The sequence below is a fragment of the Epinephelus moara genome, chromosome 22 (assembly GCF_006386435.1).
Source record: "Epinephelus moara isolate mb chromosome 22, YSFRI_EMoa_1.0, whole genome shotgun sequence".
Taxonomy (NCBI): Eukaryota; Metazoa; Chordata; class Actinopteri; order Perciformes; family Serranidae; genus Epinephelus; species Epinephelus moara.
In genome coordinates this window covers 9,191,769-9,213,091 of record NC_065527.1, presented here as the reverse complement: position 1 = coordinate 9,213,091, position 21,323 = coordinate 9,191,769, and the positions used below count along the sequence as shown (strand labels likewise).

Genomic DNA, 21,323 nt, shown 5'->3' with positions numbered 1-21,323 from the left:
TCAGACTCACTGCCGTGCAGCAGCTATCATTCATTTAGTTTTCTGGATCAGTCATGTAGGAGCTGCGAGGCTGTGGCAGATTTCCTGCCCACCATTAGCAGCGTTCCAGCGATCCACATGGCCATGCTTGTGTCCAGAAGGTGTCTGGGCGTGCAGCCGTGTGCTGTAAAAAGCCCGTTGGTCTTATCAAAATATGTTGAACTGCAGGAAGCTCCCTCTAAACTCCCAGTCTGGTACTGGTGTTGTTGCCGCCTGGCTGTGTTGTCTTAGCACAGAGCTGTCTGCAGACAGTGTGCCACAGCCAGCATAACCACCAGTCTCTTCCCATACAAGCGGCAGCATCAGGCACCCAGGGCTGGCGTCTTCATACACATCCTGTCCGCTGCCTCACCATATATGCACGACATGATGCACGCATTTAACAGTATCTTTTTGAAAAGTATTTGCTCCTGTGTGATATCGAGATGCCACTATGAGTTTATATTTGTCACAATGGTGAGTTCAGGGTGAGACACACAGCCTGACAAGTTCTGACTACATATCCTGTTGGTTCACTGTGGCTTCCAGGTAACAATGAACCTGACATGAACTTGACATGAACACACACTGACCACTTATTAATCAAACAGGTTTATAAATGTGTATGAGGTCAGTTTAATTTAAACAGCAGCAAACCACCATGCTATAAAAGTACAGGTTCTTTGGAGGAAAGCTTTCTCCGAGGTTCCAGGTAATATTTACTGAATGATTGGTAACTAGCGAGAGCAGCGGCAGCTCTCAGACATACCGATGATTTATGTAAAGAATTGGGCATGAGGCCTTATCTGAGCCTGTCTGTATGAATTATGGGAGCAGCTAATAGAAGTTTCTCATACCGACATCCTCCAGGTCAACTGCTCAACATTCTCAGGTTGCCACTGAGCATACGACTCCATAAAGATTAGGTTTGAAACATCCTAGATATTCCTTTCCCCCTCCCCCACCGTGAATAGACCATATTTCAGTCTAACTCCAGACTCCGTGTTCTGTCTTCCTCACCCTATAAGTCATTTTGAGGATATATACTTATATTGTATTTGACTCAGAGGCTCATGATGTGCTGTTTTCTTCCCAGTAGGAGATGGTTTATAGTCTTAATAACCTCTATGGATCAACACCTATTCACTGTTTTACATTTTGCAGGACAGCAGGCGACTTCTGAGTCAGTTTGAATTTTATTTTTAACAAATATTATTTTGAAAGTGGTGGAGAGAAACTTAGTCAAATGCAAGTACTTAAAGCTGCTCCACTCATTAATAATTAATCAGTCCCTCCAGGATTTTACAGGATTTTTTTGGGGATTACTGTGGTCTAAAATGTCATATTTCATAGCAGCTTTTTTAGAATTTTTTTTTTTTATTGGATTGAAATTGCCAGAGCAAGTGAAAACTTAAATAGTAACATTTTTTACATATAAAACTCTTTTAAATTTGAGGGCATCTTGTTCCAGTGAGAATGAAAAATATTTAATCTAACTCACCCTGGTTCTTTCAGTACCTGCAATAGATCTGGATACAAAAACCTCTGTCATCTCTCTCTGGGTGTGATACTGCAGTACCAAAGTGTCAATCTTTTGTGACTTTCAACTGTTTTCCACCATAACATTGCATGCAGTGTAAAACAGTTTACCCTAGCCTTCCTGCAGAACATCGGGGAACTGCATGGCAGTAGCAGTAATTTTTGTTGTAAATGTGAAACGTCATTGTCGCTTGTTTGTATCTTCACAACCACAAGGAGGAGTTTGGTGACGTTATGCTGGGGTCTGCAATGACTGGTGAAACTCACGGGTACCTACAGTGATTGGTCAAGTTGCACAGAAGTTAACTGGACAAAACTGCAAGGTCACGCAGAATTCACGCAGCAGAATTCACAGTGATTGGTTGCATCTGCATTAATAGTTGCGATGGAGACATCGTAACATCATGAAATGGGCTGAATATTAACATGTAATGTAAAAAGTGATGAACTCTCAGATAATTATTACTAATGCTACAGTTCCCGTCAGGTTTGGTTTTACAGCCCACAGCTTTACTGTTGTGGTTCACTCTCTCTGCTCTTATCAACCTTGTTTCAGCCACAGCAGACCGCTGTTTTCACTATAGCGAAGCATTTAGCAGCTTAAGAGCAAGATGTTTTTTATGGAGTTGGTTGAGACCAAAACAGAGCAAAAAGGAGAGTTAATAATGGACTTACATTCATCATGTGGTCCAAATGAATGCTAATGTTGCTCCTTATCTGCTTGATGTGTAACTTGCATAGACCATAAAAGTAATTAACACAGCCAGCGTGGTGTCACCCATTGGGTTGTAGACTCTTATTCTAAAGCCTCGAGTTTGGCATTTTGGCCGTTGCTATCTTGGATTTGGATGAGAGGGTGAAACGATGAGAAGCGAGAGGTGGATCTGACTATGTGGATTGACTCACTTTTGGAGCCAGCCTCAAGTGGACATTTGAGGAACTGCAGTTTCTGGCTCCTCCACATTGGCTTCATTTTTCAGCTCAGGAAGTTGCTGCTTGGTAATTGGGCCACAGTTTGCTAATGCGTCAGCCATAACAACTTCTTATGTCATATTGTTTTCTACTTCTACTAAAATCTATTTGAGAAGCAAATGTTGTATTTTTTACTCCACTACATTTTTTACAGCTAAAAGAACTGTTCACTTTTCAGATTTACATTTTCATCTAATTCAACTCAATTTTATCCTCATAGCACTTCACACAAAACACAGAGGAAAAACAGAACAAAATAAATGAGACAAAACACAATAGAAGGCATTAAAGGCTGCATTACGGTAAAGTGATGTAACTCTCTCAAAAGACTGTTGTAGTCCTATTATTTGCCTTTTCCCACTTAGCTATTATATCCATATTACTGATGATTATTTGTCAAAAATCTCATTGTGTACTGGTGTTTATTTTGTGTAAGCACAATGGTCAACCCCACAATATTGTCACAATATCTACATCGAGGTATCTGTTAAAAAACATCATGATATTTGATTTTCTCCATATCGCCCAGCCCAAGAGCAGCTGTAGAGACAGGCCTGTCCCCTTTCTGGATCTCGTGACAGACGGGAGTCTTTGATCAGACGATTTTAGGTCTCTGACAGTGGGATGGGGGCAGGAGCTCTGTGACATCAGAAGAGGCAAAACCATTTAATACTTTGTAGAGAAAAGGGATTTTGAATTAATTCTATCTTGTACAACAGAACACCCAATTATCTCGAGCTTTATTCTTTTACAGTGATAACAGCTTTCTTCTATGCTTCTTCTGTGGATTGTAACTGCAGGGCTTTTATTTATATTAAAAATATTTTTATATACTTGCATTGGTGCTTTTCCATAAGTAAAATATCTGTATACTTCTTCCCCCACTGTATTTTAACTGGATATTGTATATTTTTGCCAACAAACATGAGACCAGGAAGAATAAAATCACTTAAACCCTGTGCCTGCATTTACTAGCTGACAATAATTCTTCATTTTGTTAATGAGTAAAAATCAAAGCCAGCAGCACAAGACTGGAGTGAATTAAATATATTCCCTCAGAGGAAAGAAAAATGATTTAACTACAGTTGCTGTTCCTAAAGTTACTAAATACTTGCTGGAGTTCATTCACCTACTTGTCAATATAAAGCTGACCTGCAGAAAATGAGCTTCTGGTGTTAGTGGTGTGCTGAGTTCCCGCTCACTTAATCAGGATCACTAATTAGTGAACACTGGCTGCAGCTTAGTGAGTTTGCCACAACAAGTTGCCTTCAAAATAAAAGCAGTCAGTATTATGCTAAACTACAAAAAGCATTTCTAAATATACTCTTGATTGCATTATAAATCACAACATCAACAAAAATAAATAAATTTCAATCCTAAGTGTTAAATACGTACAAAAATAACCGTTAGTTGCTTTGTTTCTGTAGTAAAGGTTTATTGTGAAGGGTGTAACAGGAAGTGAGAGTTGTAAAGTGTCTGGCTTGTCACCGGTGTGCTGTGACCATCAGAGCTGCTGCAGGTTTGACTCGAGAGCTGTCTCTGCCTACAGTCCTCAAACACAGCACTGCAGCGCCTGTTCATCTCACTGATGGATTAACCCGGAGCTCTGGTGCTATTAACAAACAGGTATGTTTATGTATTTACTTTAGAATACATTTACATTCACACTGACATGCTGAGAAGGACACAGGCTGTTTATTCAAAACTTTTAGCCTTGTTTTAATTTATCTTGAAATAGTTTATGCTGTCATCTATAAAGACACTTATGCAGAAACTAATTAATTTTACAATGTGTCTCCTTCAATGTGTGTGTGTATTTATCAGGGACAATTGAAGATAACTTTCAGCATTGAAAGACCAGCCCCATATTAGTAGTAGTATTTTTGTATTGTTGTTGTTATTGCTAGTATAGCAGGCATACTATTAATAAAGCAGTAGTTGTGACATTAGTAGCAGCAGCAGCAGCAGCAGCAGCAGCAGTTTACTGGTGTACCACATTTCATACATGGATATGACTTAAAATAAACTACCACTGCTAAACTGGTTTAAGTATCATCACAGTCAGGAGTAGTAGTGGTTATGGGAGTTAGAGCTGTAGAAGTATTTCCGTAGTGCAGCAGAGCAGTAATAGTATTACATCAGAGCTATAAATAATAATGACACCAGCATTAGCAATTGTTTTTAAGGTAGCCCACTTGTAGTAATTAATGTATCAACAGTACTTGCAGTATTTGATTAGGGTTGGGCAATATATATAGGACACTCTATCATGGTTTATGTAATGTTATATCACAGTATCAGCATATGTTGTAGCGTTAAAGCAGTTAAAAAGAATATATATGATGTAACGACACAGGAATGTCTTTCTGTAATACATCAGATTATGTACCTGACATGTCAAAGTGCTTCAACATATCAACACAAAAATCCTGTAGGATCCAATACTGCCATAAATCAGTCCTGCTCATTGATTGCAACACCCTCCCCTGTGACCTCACACACAAGCAGAAACATTTAAGGAGTAGTTACTGCAGCGTAAATGTGTTTCCAGACTCTCTGATGGTGGATGAATGTTTGCCTCAGTTTACGCTGTCATATAGTCCAATCATAATATATTAGCCGCCACTAGGACGATATTTATGACCAAATACCTCAATATTGGAACGGCAATTAGGGCTGCAACTACCGATTATTTTCATTGTCGACTAATCTGTCGATTATTTCTTCGATTAGTCGACTAATTATTTTATCAAAAAATGTGTTATAATGTTGAAAAATGTTGGTCTGTCTCTCCCAAACCCCAAAACTATGTCATCTAATGTCTTGTTTCGTACTCACGCCAAGGGTTTTAGTTCACCGTCATGGGAGAGTGTGTAAAGCTGCCAATATTTGAACGTAAGAAGCTGCAATAAGAGTATTTTGGGGTACTTTTATAGTACTTATCTATGACTCAACCGATTAGTCGACGACTAAAATAGTCACCAATTAATTTAACAGTAGATTAGTCATCGATTAGTCGATTAATCATTGCAGCCCTAATGGAAATGACTGTTATTGCTTTCACAAAATATGTACACAATGGTATTTTCGATCAATAGTCTTCAGTAATGTGGATATAATGACTAAATGGGCAAAGGCAAATAATAAGTTCAGAAAATTGCATCATTTTCCCGCAATGCAGCCTTTAAACCCAGGAAAAGACAAAACTTATATATCACAATATCCAATATCTAAGACGATATCTTGTCTACTATCAATATGCTATCCATGTAACATCAATACATTGCCCTGCCCTACCTCCTACTAGCAGCAGTAGTATTCATGTCATTACAAGCAGCACTGGAACACAGTCGTGTCAGTATTAGTTGCAGCAGTAGATGTTTCAAGAGCCTTCATAATAGTAACACTACTTCGAGCAGTAGAACATGGTGATAGGTGCAGCAGTTGTAGTTGGTTGAGGCAGATGTAGGTACAGAGGAAGAGGTAATAGTGATGATGTCAAACAGCAGCTGTGATTATAAAGTGTGACCTCAGCTGAAACAGAGAGCTGAGCTGAGTGACCTGTGAACCTGTCTAGGATGCTGAAGGAATCCTCCGTGAGCAGTCACTGCAGTCTTGTCTCCCTCTTGTGTCCGTGTGACATCATGACTACTCATGACTGACTGGGATTAAGTGATGCTCTGTGGCTCATGTCAAAGGACTGATGCTGTCCATTGGTAAGTCTCATAGTAGCATAATTATAATATCCTCTATATTTCCACAGGCTGAGCAGCTGGACTGAACAATGACCATGCAGTGGCTCCTGAAGGTTTTGATCCTTACTCTGGCCCTGTCGAGCCCAACCAGATGCCAGAACAGAAGGAGGAAAGGACAGAGAGATGATAACCAGGTCATCGTTAGCGAGGCCAAAAGTAAGTGTTTTAAACAGCCATGGCATGTATTAGTGCTGTATATAACCTCATCCAAAGATACAGTGCTCATACAGAAGTTATCCTATGGTCACTGATAGAAAGTCTGAAGTTTCATCATCTGAACTCAAAGTCTTGCATTCATTGTAAGTCTTGAGTGTGTTTGTGTGTGTGAGGTGTTACATGACTTCAAAGCAGCAATTTCTTTTATCATGTAATTGCAGAAAAAGGTCAGTCAAATTAAAACTGTTGATCTTTTCAGGGAATTTAAAGGAGTATGTATATGTATACACTGTAACACCGACTGGCTGCAGAGTTGATGCTGATTTAATGTCATGCTATGACCGTTATGCAGTGTTGTAGTCTAGATGACCGAAAATTGAGACCAATTCATGACCAAGACAAGTGTATCAAGATAAGACCGAGACTTTTAGGGGTTTAGACCATGTCGAGACCAAGACCAGGCTCGTGCAAGTCCCACAGTGGTAGGTATGGCAGTCTTACGAGCATGCAAACCATAGGCTCTCCTCAAATTGACTCAAAAGATCTACATTCCTGTAAAAACACAGATGGAAGACGTATAATGTTATACTAGGCTGACTGGTAGGTTACAGAAGAGGAAGTGGGTCTACTCTCCTATAGCTCAAATAAACACAAGAAATGTGTGCTCTAGAGAAAGGATCAGCACTCAGTGAATAACCTCCTAAGCCCTATGATAAGCTATTATGGCAAGGCTTGACTATACAGACCAGTGAACAGTTATAACTAACACGTCTTTGGGGTCATCGGGTGGGAACCTCCTTTCACCATTGTTTTGTCTAGATGGTCCCACGACACCTCCAGGAGGCTAAACAATGATCTCTGGCGTCCCAGAGGCGCACCCCTAATGCCAGGTCTCACTGCTCCCCGCACCAACCTAACATTGAATGATGGGGTATACTATAAACGGCTAGACAAAGAGGTGGTTATACCCTGTATGCCTTTTTATTTGCCTTGATGGGATAACATTTGTTAGGTTCCATTGGAAATCCATTCATGAGTTTTCAAGGTGTCTTGTCACTGACAAAAAGTTAAACCCAGTGGTAGCATAAAATGAGAGATCAAACGTTTACCAAAGTTCACGAAATCCATTCAGAATCATCCTCTGTTCATCGTGATTATTTACAGCAAATAATAGGTAATGGTCAAGATATCTTGTTCTGGACCAAAGTCTTGAGTATTTCATGTCCAAAAAGGAGTAAGAGAAAGTGAATACCTATCAAATCAAATCTATCAATAGATAAGTTATAGAAGTTTTCATATACCTCTGCACCAACTGCTTGAACCTTCTCTGAATGGTTGGTATCTAGAATATAAGCTTGCTGTGTTTTGGCTCCTGTCCAGCCCTCATCTGCCCAGTGGAGATCATGTTCATCGTGGACAGCTCAGAGAAAGCCAAATCTCTGCTGTTTGAGCGTCAGAAGGACTTCATCCTGCGCTTCAGCACCAAGCTCATGAAGCTCCACTCGGCCGGCTGGCGTCTGCGTCTGCGCCTGGCCGCTCTGCAGTACAGCAGCACTGTGTCAGTGGAGCACAACTTCAGAGACTGGCAGGACCTGGACGTCTTCCAGAGCCGGGTGGCCTCCATGACCTTCATCGGCCACGGCACCTACTCCGCCTACGCCATCACCAACGCCACCCAGATTTTTGGCCGAGAGACGTCCTCCAACAGTCTGAGGGTGGCACTGTTGATGACGGATGGGACGGACCACCCGCGCAGCCCCAGCGCTGTGACGGCTGCCGCTGAGGCCAAACAGCAGAACATCAGGATGTTCACCATCAGGCTGTCGGAGGTGCCCAGGGACGGTCCCATGAATACAAAACTGAGATCCATTGCCAGCGCCCCCCCACAGCAGCACGTCCTCAGCCTCGTTGACAGCCAGCTGGATGACAGACTCTTCAATGAACTGGTCAGTCATGTCTGTGTCAGGGTTGTGTTAGAGGTCTTCAGTACATTCTCAAGTTTCACTGATGATGTTGCACTTACAAATCTTCTGGCATTCGTAAGGAAAACACAGAATGTACAGTAGATACTCACATTGACCATAAAATAGACAATTGAAACAGTTGAAATATACATATATATAACAATGAAATTGAAAACACTCATCCTCCCCATTTAGTTCAATGAGACCACTATGTGGCATAACAGGCGCCACTGAGGTTGGTCGCTCAGGCAGACAACAGGGTAGTGTGACAAAAAAGACCATGCAAGTTTCAAAACATGAAACAAGACTTTGCAGATGTTACATGAAGATGAACATGGGTTAAAAGTAACCAGCGTTTTTTGTATGCAATGAAAACTCAGGGTACCTTTGAATACGAATGACTGGATATGACACAGTCCCCCAATCCCAATTGGATCCCTTACAGACTCGTTGACTCAAGCCCTAAGCCCTTACAGACCAAGGACCAATTCCATGTCTTCCCCTTAGCCCTTGTCTTGGCCCCTCCCCTTGGTTTTGCGCGTTCACGTGAGGGGAAGTGGTGTTCCAATTCTCCATTAAGAGGTTAAGAGCTAACCTGACGGAGAATTGGGACACCACTTCCCCTCACGTGACCGCGCAAAACCAAGGGGAGGGGCCAAGACAAGGGCTAAGGGGAAGAAATGGAATTGGTCCTAGGTCTGTAAGGGCTTAGGGCTTGAGTCAACGAGTCTGTAAGGGATCCATTTGGGATTGGGGGAGTATCTCTAAGGCAGTGATACTCAACATTTGGCCTGTGGGCCATATATAGGTCTGCCATAGGGTACTGGGTGGCCCTCTGACCAATCTCTAATTGACAATGGAAATATTCTGATTCACAGTGAGATTTTGTTTCGTACTTTAAATATAAATAAAGTGCCAGTGGAGGACTCTCCAACCTCCCAACAGAAGAACATGGTAAGCTCTGAATGTCCTCAAATCCTAGAAGCACCCCTGCATGCACCTGACTTGTGCAGGGCTGCTGTGACAGGTTTAGGCCCTGTTGTTTTGCAAGCGTGGCCCCTGGGCAAAGCAAGCTGAGAATCCCTGCTACAAAGTTTATTGTTTATGATTTCTGCAGGATCGGATCATGAACTGCCTAACTGTCTTTTTTCCCCCTTTCAGAACACAATTGTCAGAACTGGGGTAAGTACTGTGAACTCTATCATGAATATTTACTCACATTAGGGGTGTTGTGATGTATCGGTGCTATTTGAAATATTAAGTACTGATATCATGTTAATTATCCAGCACATCTAAAATAATTTCTGTCTCCCTCTTTACCTCTCTATATTTTAAGTGTAATTCTTGTGTCCAAAAAGAGACGAACGCAAAACAGAGTAAAGATGAGCTCGACTGATAGCATTAATGTTACTATTATCTAAAATTTTCTGGAGATACTGCAATAATATTGTTATTGTGAATTCTTTTGGCCACAGTAATGATGTAGTGAAATTCGGATATCGTACCAGCCCAAACTCACATGATCATTTTCTCTTTTATTATGATTAAGAACAATGTTTTCCTTTGATGGCCAGGATTTTTGCTTTGTTGTTTCTTCTGTTTCATTTTTTTCCTCTTTTGCTTTAAATGTAAAGCACATTGTTGATTATTCTGTTGTCTTTCTATCTTTTCCCAATGTGCAGAGAATAATTTTGCTGCTCACAATAGTCTTTTTGTCTCATCAGAAATAAATCAGCTTGTTATATGGAGATTACTGTTTCTCCTCATAGTAATAAGGAGCGAAAGAATAAAGCAGAAGGAGTTCTTTTGCTGCGCACAGAGGTTTCTCAACTCGGAGAACAGATAAAATACACTAAGTCGAGACTTGAATTTGATCACTGAAATTGTGCAGGCTCAATCAAGTTTTCTTTTGGATCTTACTGTTATCTCAATAGTAGTTCAGAAAAATATAGATGACTGCAGTGAGAAATTAAATTAAATTGGGCTCAGTATCGGGCTGAGACAAGAGGAAGGCTATTTCTCAGGAGCTGAATTCAAGAAGTATGAGAAAATGGTCATATTGGTGTTATATTGAGCTCAGCTATGTCTAGGAGAAAGAGACTGGACAAAGAAGAGATCTTATTTTGAATTTTCATTTCCTCTGGGTGTTTTTATTCCAGTGCCCACAGCCAAAGACCTGTCTGTGTGAGAGGGGGGAGAGGGGTCACCCTGGCAGCCCGGTGAGTATACTATAGTATGCTCATTTAAATCACCACTCAAACATGTTTTGTTATGTATTTTATATCAAATGTACCCTCTGACATTTTGTGGTTCCATTCCTATGAATGATACCAGTGGTAGTGTCTGCTGGCTGCAGGTTAGCAGTCACTTCCTCAGCCACACAGAGCCCAGTAAGCCTCACACAGAGGCTTGTTATCCCTGAATAGCGGGGGATTCTCCCAGCCTCAGTCAGTACCAGGGCTGGTGGCCTCCCCCAGCAGGTGCGTCTGGCACGCCTCCAAAGCACTACAGGGAAAAAGATGTGAAAGAGCAGGAATTGTTTCCCACAATGTAAGTGTAGCAGGTGGTGCAGGGGCCAGCTGAAAGGGCTGTTTTCACTGGTAGAGAGGCCCGTGGAAAGAAGCAAAGGTCAACGACGGAAGATTAAACATATGCAAACACACTGGCTGAGAAGATCTGAGAACCTGCTGCACTGAGGTGGAGGTTTATATTGGACAGGGGTTACAGACAGGTCGCCCTCAGAATGCCCTATCTCACCTTTGCCTATACACACACAGAGTCCAAACTAAAAGGGGCCCAAATATTCTTGTTCGGCACAATCTCTCCCTTTTCTTTCATCCAGGGGAAACCAGGCGAGCCAGGGTCTGATGGAGCTCCAGGTCCAAAGGGATCTCGCGTAAGTCTCTATTGTCTCCATAATCCAGTGCTGGTAACAGAAAGAATCCATGAAGTGGTGTTTGATGTGCTGTTTTGTCTGGGCTCGGTCACTGTAGGGGGAACCTGGCATTAATGGACGTCCAGGGATGGAGGGCCTTGAGGTAATCATTGAATGTTTTTCTCAGCCTTCCCTTGGGTCAAGCTGTAAATCTGAGAATGGTATTCTTTTGTATTCTGTTTTGATGAGCATAGAGGGAGCTCCAAACAGATTATACTGACCCTTTCCTTCATGTTTTACCCTTCAAACACTGTATAGTTAAATGATGTATTCTATTTATCAATTTACCAGGCAAAGTTGAAAGAGCTTTATGCAAAATTCAGAGCGTATGAGATGTCTGGAGACAGTTCTCAACATGGAGGTGTCTAGCAGCTCACTGTGCTAACTTCATTAACAGTGCTAAACAATGACAACAGAAATGACAGTGCTAAGAGTGTTAAACCATAGACCTCATAAATTATTGGACGCAGCCAGTAGCCACCATGACATCACCCCTTGGAGCCAGCAGTGACCATATTTGGACAGTAGTGGAGATACCCTTTAAGCTAGCTGCTATCTTAGTTAGCACCTTGCATTTTCATCTATGATTAACTATGTCAATACTATTCCTAATACTGATTTTTGCTAGTGTAAAACAAAATGTAGGCTATTTACTGGAAAAACTGAATGTCTGACTCCTTATAGGGTCTTTTAATAGAAACAAATACTGAACAAGACTTTTTTTAGGTGACCAAAATGTTGCAATTACCTAGCCTGGAAATCCAGACCGAAATCTAGAAAGATTTAGGGTCTGGCAATGAGTAATGCAAATGGCCCAACTCGAGGGGTGGCACCAAGCATGCATTTGAAAATATCACTGCACGCAATTGGATAACACTACGACCAATCAGAAACTTACACGGGGTGACGTATACTCTTAGCTACCAGCGGAGCTAACTGGTAGATTAGACTCTTGCCGTATCCGGTCGGCAAAACAGCAAAAACGTCCTTCTTGCAAAGGAAAGATTCGAGCGCCGTCTTCTGTTCCTCTTTTAGAGAAAAAGCCAAGTCTAACTCGTTGTGACTCGCTGAGCAAATTCAAATTGTGCTCTCGCGAGAACTCTGGATTTCCAGGGTAGCAATTACCTTTAATGAAATGAAAACATACTGACAATGACAGCTAACGTATAAGCTATGACTATACTCTGTGAATCTGGGGTTACGCCATGGTTACGTTGCCATTGTTGCCATTTTAATGACAGCGTCCACCTGTCAAAGTGGCCACACCCTTTATTATGCGATATTTTAAGCCTAAAATTCCCCCCTATACAGTTGTGATGATCGGGAAAATAAGCTTTAGATACCAGACAGTTTTTCATACCAGGCTGTGAACATGTTAAATCCTGCTGTAAAGTTGGGCATTTAAACACTGGAGTCTCTGGGGATTGACTCGCTTCTGGAGCCAGCCTCAAGTGGCCATTAGAAGAACTGCAGTTTTTGGCACCTCAGCTTTGGCTTTATTTTTAAGCCCATCAATATCTTTACATAGCAAAAAGTTGTTTGCCACTCCATTACTGCTCTGAATGTTGCAAACCGAACCTTCAAAGTCTTCAAGTTTTAGGTTATGTCTCTTTCACACTTTGTGTAACATTTTGGGAAGCATATCCATTTGCTTCAAGATGAATCTACTCTCTATGCATTAAGTACAGGAACTGAGAGGCAAGCACACTAGCTCTCTAACAACATCTGATCCATTTTTGGTCAATCTTCAGCTATAGCACAGCTTTATAAGTCACTGTTCAGTTGCAATGTAACTTCTGACAACCTCACAGTGATGACAAGACTAAGACATCACTGTGCCCAGCTGTTTTCACCCAAGTAATGAAATTTTGCCAGTTGGTTTCCTCCTGCTTCCATTCATTATGTTAGCTAATGATCACCTCCTGATAACGCACAGACATGATGGAAGTATTTTATTTTTTCTCTCACTCCGGAGGAGTACATTTATATCCTGAAATGTTAATTAACTAACTTCATTGGTAAATACAACTTATATATAATTTACCAAATAAAACCATCTATAGCATAATCTGGACAGAATCCATTTTTCTTATTATATAAAACTTTTTGCCATCTATAAAATCTCCTGTCACTTTAAGTAGTGTTGTTTGGTGCTGGTTTGGTGACTTTCTACCACAGTAACATGATGTCTGATATATGATTTTAATTAAAATTTTCCTCTTTATAGGGTCGACCTGGCAGCAAAGGGGAAAAGGTATGTATGTATTATTATCATCATTATTATAATTATTGATATCAGACATATATAAAATACGATTTTTATTCGTGATAACTCACCACTGCAAAATGCAGGTAGAAAGTATGTCTACCTTGTTGCTATGCCTTTTTAAGAGCTCTGTGATTTACACAGGGGTGACATTTATTTGTAGGCCAACCCGGAAGTTAACATCACCTTGGTTCCCTCAACAAAAAGCCAGTAGTATTTTTCCAGAGGACTTTGGCTTGTTGCAGAAAATAAGATCTGTGGCCAACAACACTTTTATGATTTTTCACTGCAGTCGCCAAAAGTAAAAAGTTAATGTTAGACTATAAACGAATTACACTGCAGATGCATGACTGAAGCCGTGTTCAGCTTGATGACGTTTCGTCTCATTGAGCTACTTTTTAGGACCATTTTTGGACTTCTTCCTGCAGCACTTGACTGCAGAGCCTGCAGACGTTATGAGCAGTGTCAGACAGTTTGACTTGGCTCAGTGTCCAGCTTTCAGCGTAACTCTCTTGTATCTTCACTGGTTGTATTTCCTAGGGAGAACTGGGTGAATGTGGTGTCCCCGGTAAAAAGGGAGAACAAGTAGGTTTCAGTATTTATTTATTTATTTAATCAACATTATGACTTTTTTTCTGTGGCCAAGAGCGTCTGTAAATATGATGATGCTTCTGTCTTCAGGGTGCAGGTGGACCTCCTGGCCCCAGAGGAACCAGAGGAGAGCAGGTGAAGCTTTGAACTTTTAATTTGTCTTTGGGCACATTAAACACCAATGTTACGTTCTGTGATCATTGTGGAGTCCAGAAATATTCAAGGAGTCAATTTTGGTCAAGGTTGGTCATCTAGCAGTGAGGTTGCAGACTGTATCCAACTGAAAGTCCCCCCATGAACAAAATGTCTCTACTATGGTGGCGGACATGAAAACATGAATTGCTCTATCTAGAGCCAGTGTTTGGTCACTCGTTCAGGGCTACTGTAGAAACAAACGTGGACTTCCTGGAGGTAGACAGAGCCAGGCTAGCTGTTTCCCCTTGCTTCCTGTCTTTATGCTAGGCTAGGCTAACTGCACCGTATTTAATTGGCAACGACCTTTAATGTTTATGTGTTATGTAAAAGCCTGATATCCCCATCATGCAGTGCACCTATAAACACAGACAAATAAGGCAAATTTTAATATAGAAACTGAAGAGACCTCTCTGTGTATGAACCTTCATACCTGAATGGGTGTGTGGTCAAATTGAAAGATTCCTGTGTCCCCCCACATCCGCGCTGGAACAATCAGCGCTGCAGTGAAAGCCACACACTCTGAGTCCATCTCCTGCTCTGCACTTGTGGAATGTGAGCTGTGGATTAGGTCTTATCCCCCTCCTAATGTAGCCTTTCCAAAGCGGGGAATCCAAGCTTGCAATGTTTGGTTGTAGTCTTTGAGCAGACGTTGTCCCAGAGGATTAGGATTTGGGCACATGTTATCCATTCCCTCTCTTCTTAAATGCTTGTTGCCCCCTTCAGCATCGGTAGAACAACAGCAGCCTTCGTCAGTGTCATTAGGTTTCACGTCTTTCTGATCTGTCTCCAGTTCCCATGAAATGTACCTATGCACACTGTCAAAATGTATTCATAAAACTGGAATACCAGAGTATACACCATCACAGTATCAGTGTCCACCAGTCCTTAAACAGCTGGAAAAAGTCAGTTTATCTTTTGTCTGTTTTACACCTTCAATTTATGAAATTATCTCAGTTTGAACGACCAGCTGGTGTTTGTGCATGTTTCGGCACATTTACAACAAATCACATCTATTTTACATTTCATTTTCCAAAGCATGCTTTTGCCTGGAGCTTCAGTACAAAAACACTAAAGTCACTCAGTACAGTAAAGGGTTGTAATAGCAATGTCAGTTTCTCAAATGGGGGTACGCAAACACCTAGGGGTACGTGAAGGTACTGCTGGAGGGATGTGAGAGAAAGTTGAAAATGGAAAATATAAGAATAAATCATGAAAATACTGCAGGTTTTTAAAAATAATGATAAGATTTAAAACACCAAAAACTTTTTTTTTTCTTTTTTACACTTTTCTAAGCAAAGTGTCGTAGTCAAGAATTCAGGAAAAGACAGTACTAAAGCCAAAATAGTTTCAGAACCACTGGTCTAGTTTGAGGAGTCCAGTGGCTAACTGTCTACTTCCTGGAACCTTTCCTACTTTACAATCTCCTTGTAACTGGTGGCCCTTTCTGTTGTGCTGGTTATTAAAAAGACCTATGTAAGGAATCAGATCTAACACAGACAACTGTAGATTTATTTTCTAGTAATTATGTAGTTTATGCTAATTAAATGTTCCTAACTGCAGCTGAGCAGATGTATAAAATGCAGTGGGTGTTCACTCAGGTAGTAGATTCATTAAAAATGATAGACCATTAAACAATAATTTTTAATGCTAAATTCTTAAAACCCACGTACACTTGAAAAGTAAATACAATATATATTTAATTAAAGAATAAAAAATAAAAAATTAAAATGAATAATTACTACTACGTATTTAATTTTATGTGTATTTAGAATATTTATTTATTCATTTTCATTATTTATTTTATATTTTAATGTATTTAATTTCATATTTCATTTCATATTTATTTTGATTATTTATTTATTATTTTAACACATTTTTGTTATTATTTATTTTACTTTTATAACTTTATTATTTTTATTTTTATTTTTATTTATTGGTGATGTAATCAAGGTATTTTTCTGGGTTGTCACTTGTTTCAATCTTTTAACTTGCACTGTGTACAGTTGTAGTTTTTAAAAATTGTCACTGTACTGGTACAATGACAATAAAGGACTTCTATTCCTTTCTATTTTATTCTTCATATTGATCCCTTTTCTAATTTCCACTCTAAATGTTTACATCTCACAGTCTCCCAGATCTATAGAGTAGAAAGGGTCAAAATATTGAAAAAAAAAAAGACCTAAACCCCCAATAAATGTAAAAAAAACAAAAAAAAAAACTCTGGTCTTTGATTTAAGTGAAGGTAACTGGTCAAACTCAAAAATGCAAAAAGTAGTTTAGATTGTATTAAATTAAAATGTCCAATATTTGATGTAATAATAAACTTATAACTTCATACTTCATAAGTCAGGTCATCTATCACAGTCAACCTTACGCCTGATATTGCAGGTAATGCACAAGATGATAATGCATTTACAGCTCTGATCGTTTTGAAATATCACCAGAACTGAAAAAGCAAATGTCATCAGAATTATGACTTTACAAATTATTCACAACATTTAATAAATGAACCCTTAAGATGAATAAACTGGCCATGAGATAGGAACCTTGACAGTGTTGACAATTTAATTTTACAGTCACATGAATCATGAGCATGTTTGGTTGATTTCAGTTGTTCTTTTATGATGTGATGTTGAATATCTGTGGATTTATCACATTTAAAGTTGAAATCTGTGTCAGAGCTTCACGTGGAGGAAACACTCACACACTTCAGTCACACTCCTCTTAGTGTCCAGCAGAGGGCAGTCACACTTCACCAGCCAGTGCCACACACACACACACACACACACACACACTTTGTTCCCAATGTTTTAAATGTCAAATATATGTGTCATGCATGATTAACAGGTACATTAAAACATGCGCAGCCCTGAGAATTAAAAAGTAGTAGTAGTTAGTAATGTCTGACTGTCCAAATATACCAAGGATATTGATTAGCTGGTAAAGAGTTTATGTTTTTATCAGTGAATTCTTTTCATGTTATTTATGCATTCATGCGTATTTACCTTCCCCTTGGTTTCAGGGATCCAGGGGAGTATCTGGAGACCAGGGTCCAGAGGGGACACCTGGATCTAAAGTAAGAACACTGGCAGTCAAGTTTCAAACATGCCAGGTAAATAAGTTTGTTCACAACTGCTGTAGGCACATTTGTAAGTGTCTTTTTTGTTGCCTAAAAGGGTGACCGAGGTCTGAGGGGTGCACCTGGACCTCCAGGAGATAACGGCATTGGGTTCCCTGGTTCCAAGGTAAATCTGGGTTCAGTTAGATAATTCATATAATAAAGAACATTTTCCTACTTCAGTGTCTGCAGGAAGGCCAGTGTGTGTGTCCTGAGTACATGTCAGATTATCTCTAATCTTTAAGCTTTATCTTTTAGGGTGACAAGGGGAACCAGGGAAGACCAGGCCCCCCTGGACCGATGGGTATGGGTGAACCAGGGACACTGGTGAGTTCACAAAACTAAGTGAAACTACAGTGTTGTTATAGCCAATATAATGCCATCAGCCTGAGCTGCTTAAAACAATGGCAGATATATTTTAGACTTTTTGTCATCAGTATGTGTTGGTGGTTTTTGTTTTTATTTTGGAACAGAGACATGTTGTTAAATCCAGTCCACTCGTGTACAAAATATTGTGTTCCATCCCAAGAAATATTGAAGTTTCACAGTTTACGATTGTTTAAAATTAATGGAAGTTGGCATGGAATTAAAATTAGATTTTTTTTTTAAGCAGCTGTGTACGATGGGAACAGTCTAACATTACCACTATTGAACTTTTAAGGATGAAATTTAAGATATTACATTGGAAATCATTATTTTTTTAATTTCTTTATTAATTATCTATTATTAACAATTAATTTATCATCATTATTATTATAATTATTATTAATTATAATGTATTTTTTTAATTTTCACTTCTATAAATCTAGTTTTTATATCTGAATTTGACCAACTCAATTTGAGCAAATTGAATTTTTTATTTATTTATTTATTATTATTGGGCACTGGGCTTCTGTAAGAATATTTTAATGCGATTTGGTAGAACTTAAATTTCAACATTAAATATTCAGCAGTGGTTACATTCATTTTTTATTTATGTATTTCTTTTTCTTCATAATTCAGTTTCTTGCAAACTTCAAATAATTTTGTCCTTCCTTTGCTTCCATAGAAATTCAGTTTAAATGGCCAGTCCACTCAAATGCCTCCAAAATGCATTATGTCACTAATGCAATGTGATCGTTCTAAAAACTAAACTGCAACATGTTTTTTCCATAAATGTCCCAAATACTCAGGATAAGCCATAAACTAAGTGATTTTTTTCCTTTTCCTTTTCTGTTGAGTTTTGCTTTTCAAATGTAATTGTTCAATGCTCTGAGCAGCATAAACGCACTTAAATGTATCTCCATTGTATTGTGAAGGCAGCAGTGGAAAATAAATCTTGAACTGACCCTTTAAAACATGTAACGTATTGTTGGCAGTGCAGCTGTTTCTCCATCAGCTTACCTTGTGTTACTGTTGTGTTAATGTCATAGTGTGTCCAGTATATGATTACTACTGTAATGTAATGCCTGTTAATTCAGTATTGAATATTTACTATCTTTGTGTCGATGTGTTTAGGGTCCAGCAGGGCCACCAGGGATGCAAGGATCACCAGGGTTTCCAGGTGAGGGTCTGCCAGGGCCCAAGGTAAGTTCCAGGACAAGATGGTTCATTACAGCTCATTTATTTATCTTTCATTTAAGACAGTCTGCAAAGTGTTGGGATAAATATTTCCAAAAACAATCATAAATATCTTAGAAAATATAGGATGTGGCATATTAGTGAGACTAACTCCTGTGTGTTTCTTGCAGGGCGACAGAGGGTACGAGGGTCCCAAGGGGAGCCGTGGACCTCCAGGAGTCGGGTACAAAGGTGATAAGGTACGGTTAAATGTTAAGCATGGTTAGGACTGCAGACACATGCGTCGTAAAAAAGAAACCTGTGATGCTGTAAAGGATGACCTGTCTGACCTCTCACCTGTCTGACCCTCAGGGGAACACAGGGGCCCCGGGGCTGCCGGGCTTGGTGGGGTTTCCAGGGGCAGGCGTGCAAGGAGAAAAGGCAAGGCCAATGAAAATGTTAGGAATTTACTACCCCGATTTATCCTTTACTTTTGTAGCTATATGTTAAATGCTGATGTTTCTCTCTGGTTTTAGGGGGACCAAGGTCCAGCTGGGCCCTCTGGACCCAGAGGACCTCCTGGCCTGGGTATAGTTGGACAAAAGGTCAGGAGCAGTTTGTAGTAGAGAGCTGACACTGTAGCTTTGATGCTATTAAAAAGAATCAGTTTGGATAACATTAATTTCATGAGAAGAAAAATACAGTAAAATAAATGACTTAAAGCGAGACTGTGTGAAATGTGAAAGAAGAAAAAAGACCAGGCGTCACATTTATGTCATGCATCTGTCATTTAATGTGATTATCAGTGAGAGATTTGTGTTGCTTCCCAGGGTGACCAGGGTTTCCCCGGAGAGCCTGGACCTCAGGGCGAGAGGGGCGTTGGTGAGCCAGGACCAAAGGTACAACAACCAGACTCCTCTTTGAATGAGCAGCTTTAATAAGACGCACAGTGTGGATCTAAAAGTGTTGAGTGTATGTGTGGATTTCCAGGGGGAGCCAGGGCCTGATGGAGCTGCTGGGATACCTGGGATTCCTGGTGAGGATGGAGCTGTTGGGCCTAAGGTGAGTCGCTGACTGGAGGTCAGAGGTCACAAATTGCAAAATGACATGCTCCAATCTGGAGTTCAGATATTGAACATACCCAATCACCACACAGTTAGTCTGTGTGACATCATGATGCACTAGAAGACGTGGACGGAAACTGATCCTTCTCTGCATCATGTCCCACCTCAGCATCTTGTTCCAACAGGAATGACATCATAGCTGAAAATCCTGCTTGAGTCACCAAATAAATGTTGCGCCTCGCTCTGCATACACTCACAAGCATCACAAACTCATTCTCTGGAAAATGTTGTTTTGTTAATGCTTTGACGCAGTTTGCTCTACTGTCTCTACAATCCAGGGAGAGATGGGATTGCCAGGTCTGCGAGGCCTAGAGGGAGCACCGGGGAAAGGCATTCCTGGAGAAAAGGTAATCCCTCCCAGTCATCGGAGGATATCCTGATTCTTGTTTGTTCATGAACAAGTGTTGTTTTAACAGCCCCTGCATGTGAGCTTTAATGCCTCCGCAGGCGACAGAGGAATTATGTTTTCAGGTTTCATCTGTCCTATTCTCACGAATGTGATATCTCAGGAATGCTTTTAGGGAATTTCTTCAAATTTTGCATAAGCATCCACATGGACTCAGGGATGAACTGGTAGAATTTGCTGGCTAAAGGTCACTGTGAATTCACAAAACACATTTTGGGCCGTAACTCAAGAATATATACACTAAGTGTGACAATTTGTTTTTACACAAATGTCTAGTAGGATAAAACAATGAAGTATTGACAGTTTATATCCAAAAGGTCAAAGGTCAACATCACTTTGACATCATGTTCAATGTTCAGTGTGTCATTGTTCTGCAAAAACCCTTTTATGGCCATTATTTAACGCCGTAACTCAAGAACAGAAGAGGAGACATTTGGTCAGATACTGAATTTTCCTAGTCGACCAATAGTCTTCATTTAGGGCCATTAGTTGCATGTTTATGATATTAACTTAATCATTAAATTTCTTCTTCTCAGCGCTCTACCAGGGCTGCAACCATTCTCGGAACCCATCGGCTGTATTCGGCGTCTGACTTCCGGCAGACGGCGATACAGCCTCTGGGGGCAGACCCCCAACTTTTTGGCATTCCGGTTTGATTTGGGCGGAGGAGGCGAATTTCCGTTCCCGACTTCCGTTTATATATAAGTAAATATGCTGAACCATTGCGATGGATTCAGAGTTTGCA

At 40.2% G+C, this 21,323-nt stretch overlaps 1 protein-coding gene across 1 annotated transcript in view; it reads left to right on the top strand.

The window, feature by feature from the left end:
* Positions 1-4,054: 4,054 nt before the first annotated feature.
* The window catches only part of col28a1a (collagen, type XXVIII, alpha 1a), a 31,325-nt gene continuing 14,056 nt past the window's right edge, over positions 4,055-21,323 (top strand). The window contains exons 1-20 of the mRNA XM_050033878.1: positions 4,055-4,155; positions 6,293-6,440; positions 7,821-8,386; positions 9,566-9,586; positions 10,564-10,623; positions 11,247-11,300; positions 11,398-11,442; positions 13,567-13,593; positions 14,146-14,190; positions 14,287-14,331; positions 17,414-17,467; positions 17,568-17,636; positions 17,768-17,836; positions 19,007-19,075; positions 19,240-19,308; positions 19,421-19,489; positions 19,585-19,653; positions 19,879-19,947; positions 20,039-20,110; positions 20,451-20,519. Of these exons, the coding sequence (XP_049889835.1) occupies positions 6,314-6,440; positions 7,821-8,386; positions 9,566-9,586; positions 10,564-10,623; positions 11,247-11,300; positions 11,398-11,442; positions 13,567-13,593; positions 14,146-14,190; positions 14,287-14,331; positions 17,414-17,467; positions 17,568-17,636; positions 17,768-17,836; positions 19,007-19,075; positions 19,240-19,308; positions 19,421-19,489; positions 19,585-19,653; positions 19,879-19,947; positions 20,039-20,110; positions 20,451-20,519 (1,668 nt within the window). The 5' untranslated portion in view covers positions 4,055-4,155; positions 6,293-6,313. The remainder of the gene's footprint in view (positions 4,156-6,292; positions 6,441-7,820; positions 8,387-9,565; positions 9,587-10,563; positions 10,624-11,246; positions 11,301-11,397; positions 11,443-13,566; positions 13,594-14,145; positions 14,191-14,286; positions 14,332-17,413; positions 17,468-17,567; positions 17,637-17,767; positions 17,837-19,006; positions 19,076-19,239; positions 19,309-19,420; positions 19,490-19,584; positions 19,654-19,878; positions 19,948-20,038; positions 20,111-20,450; positions 20,520-21,323) is intronic.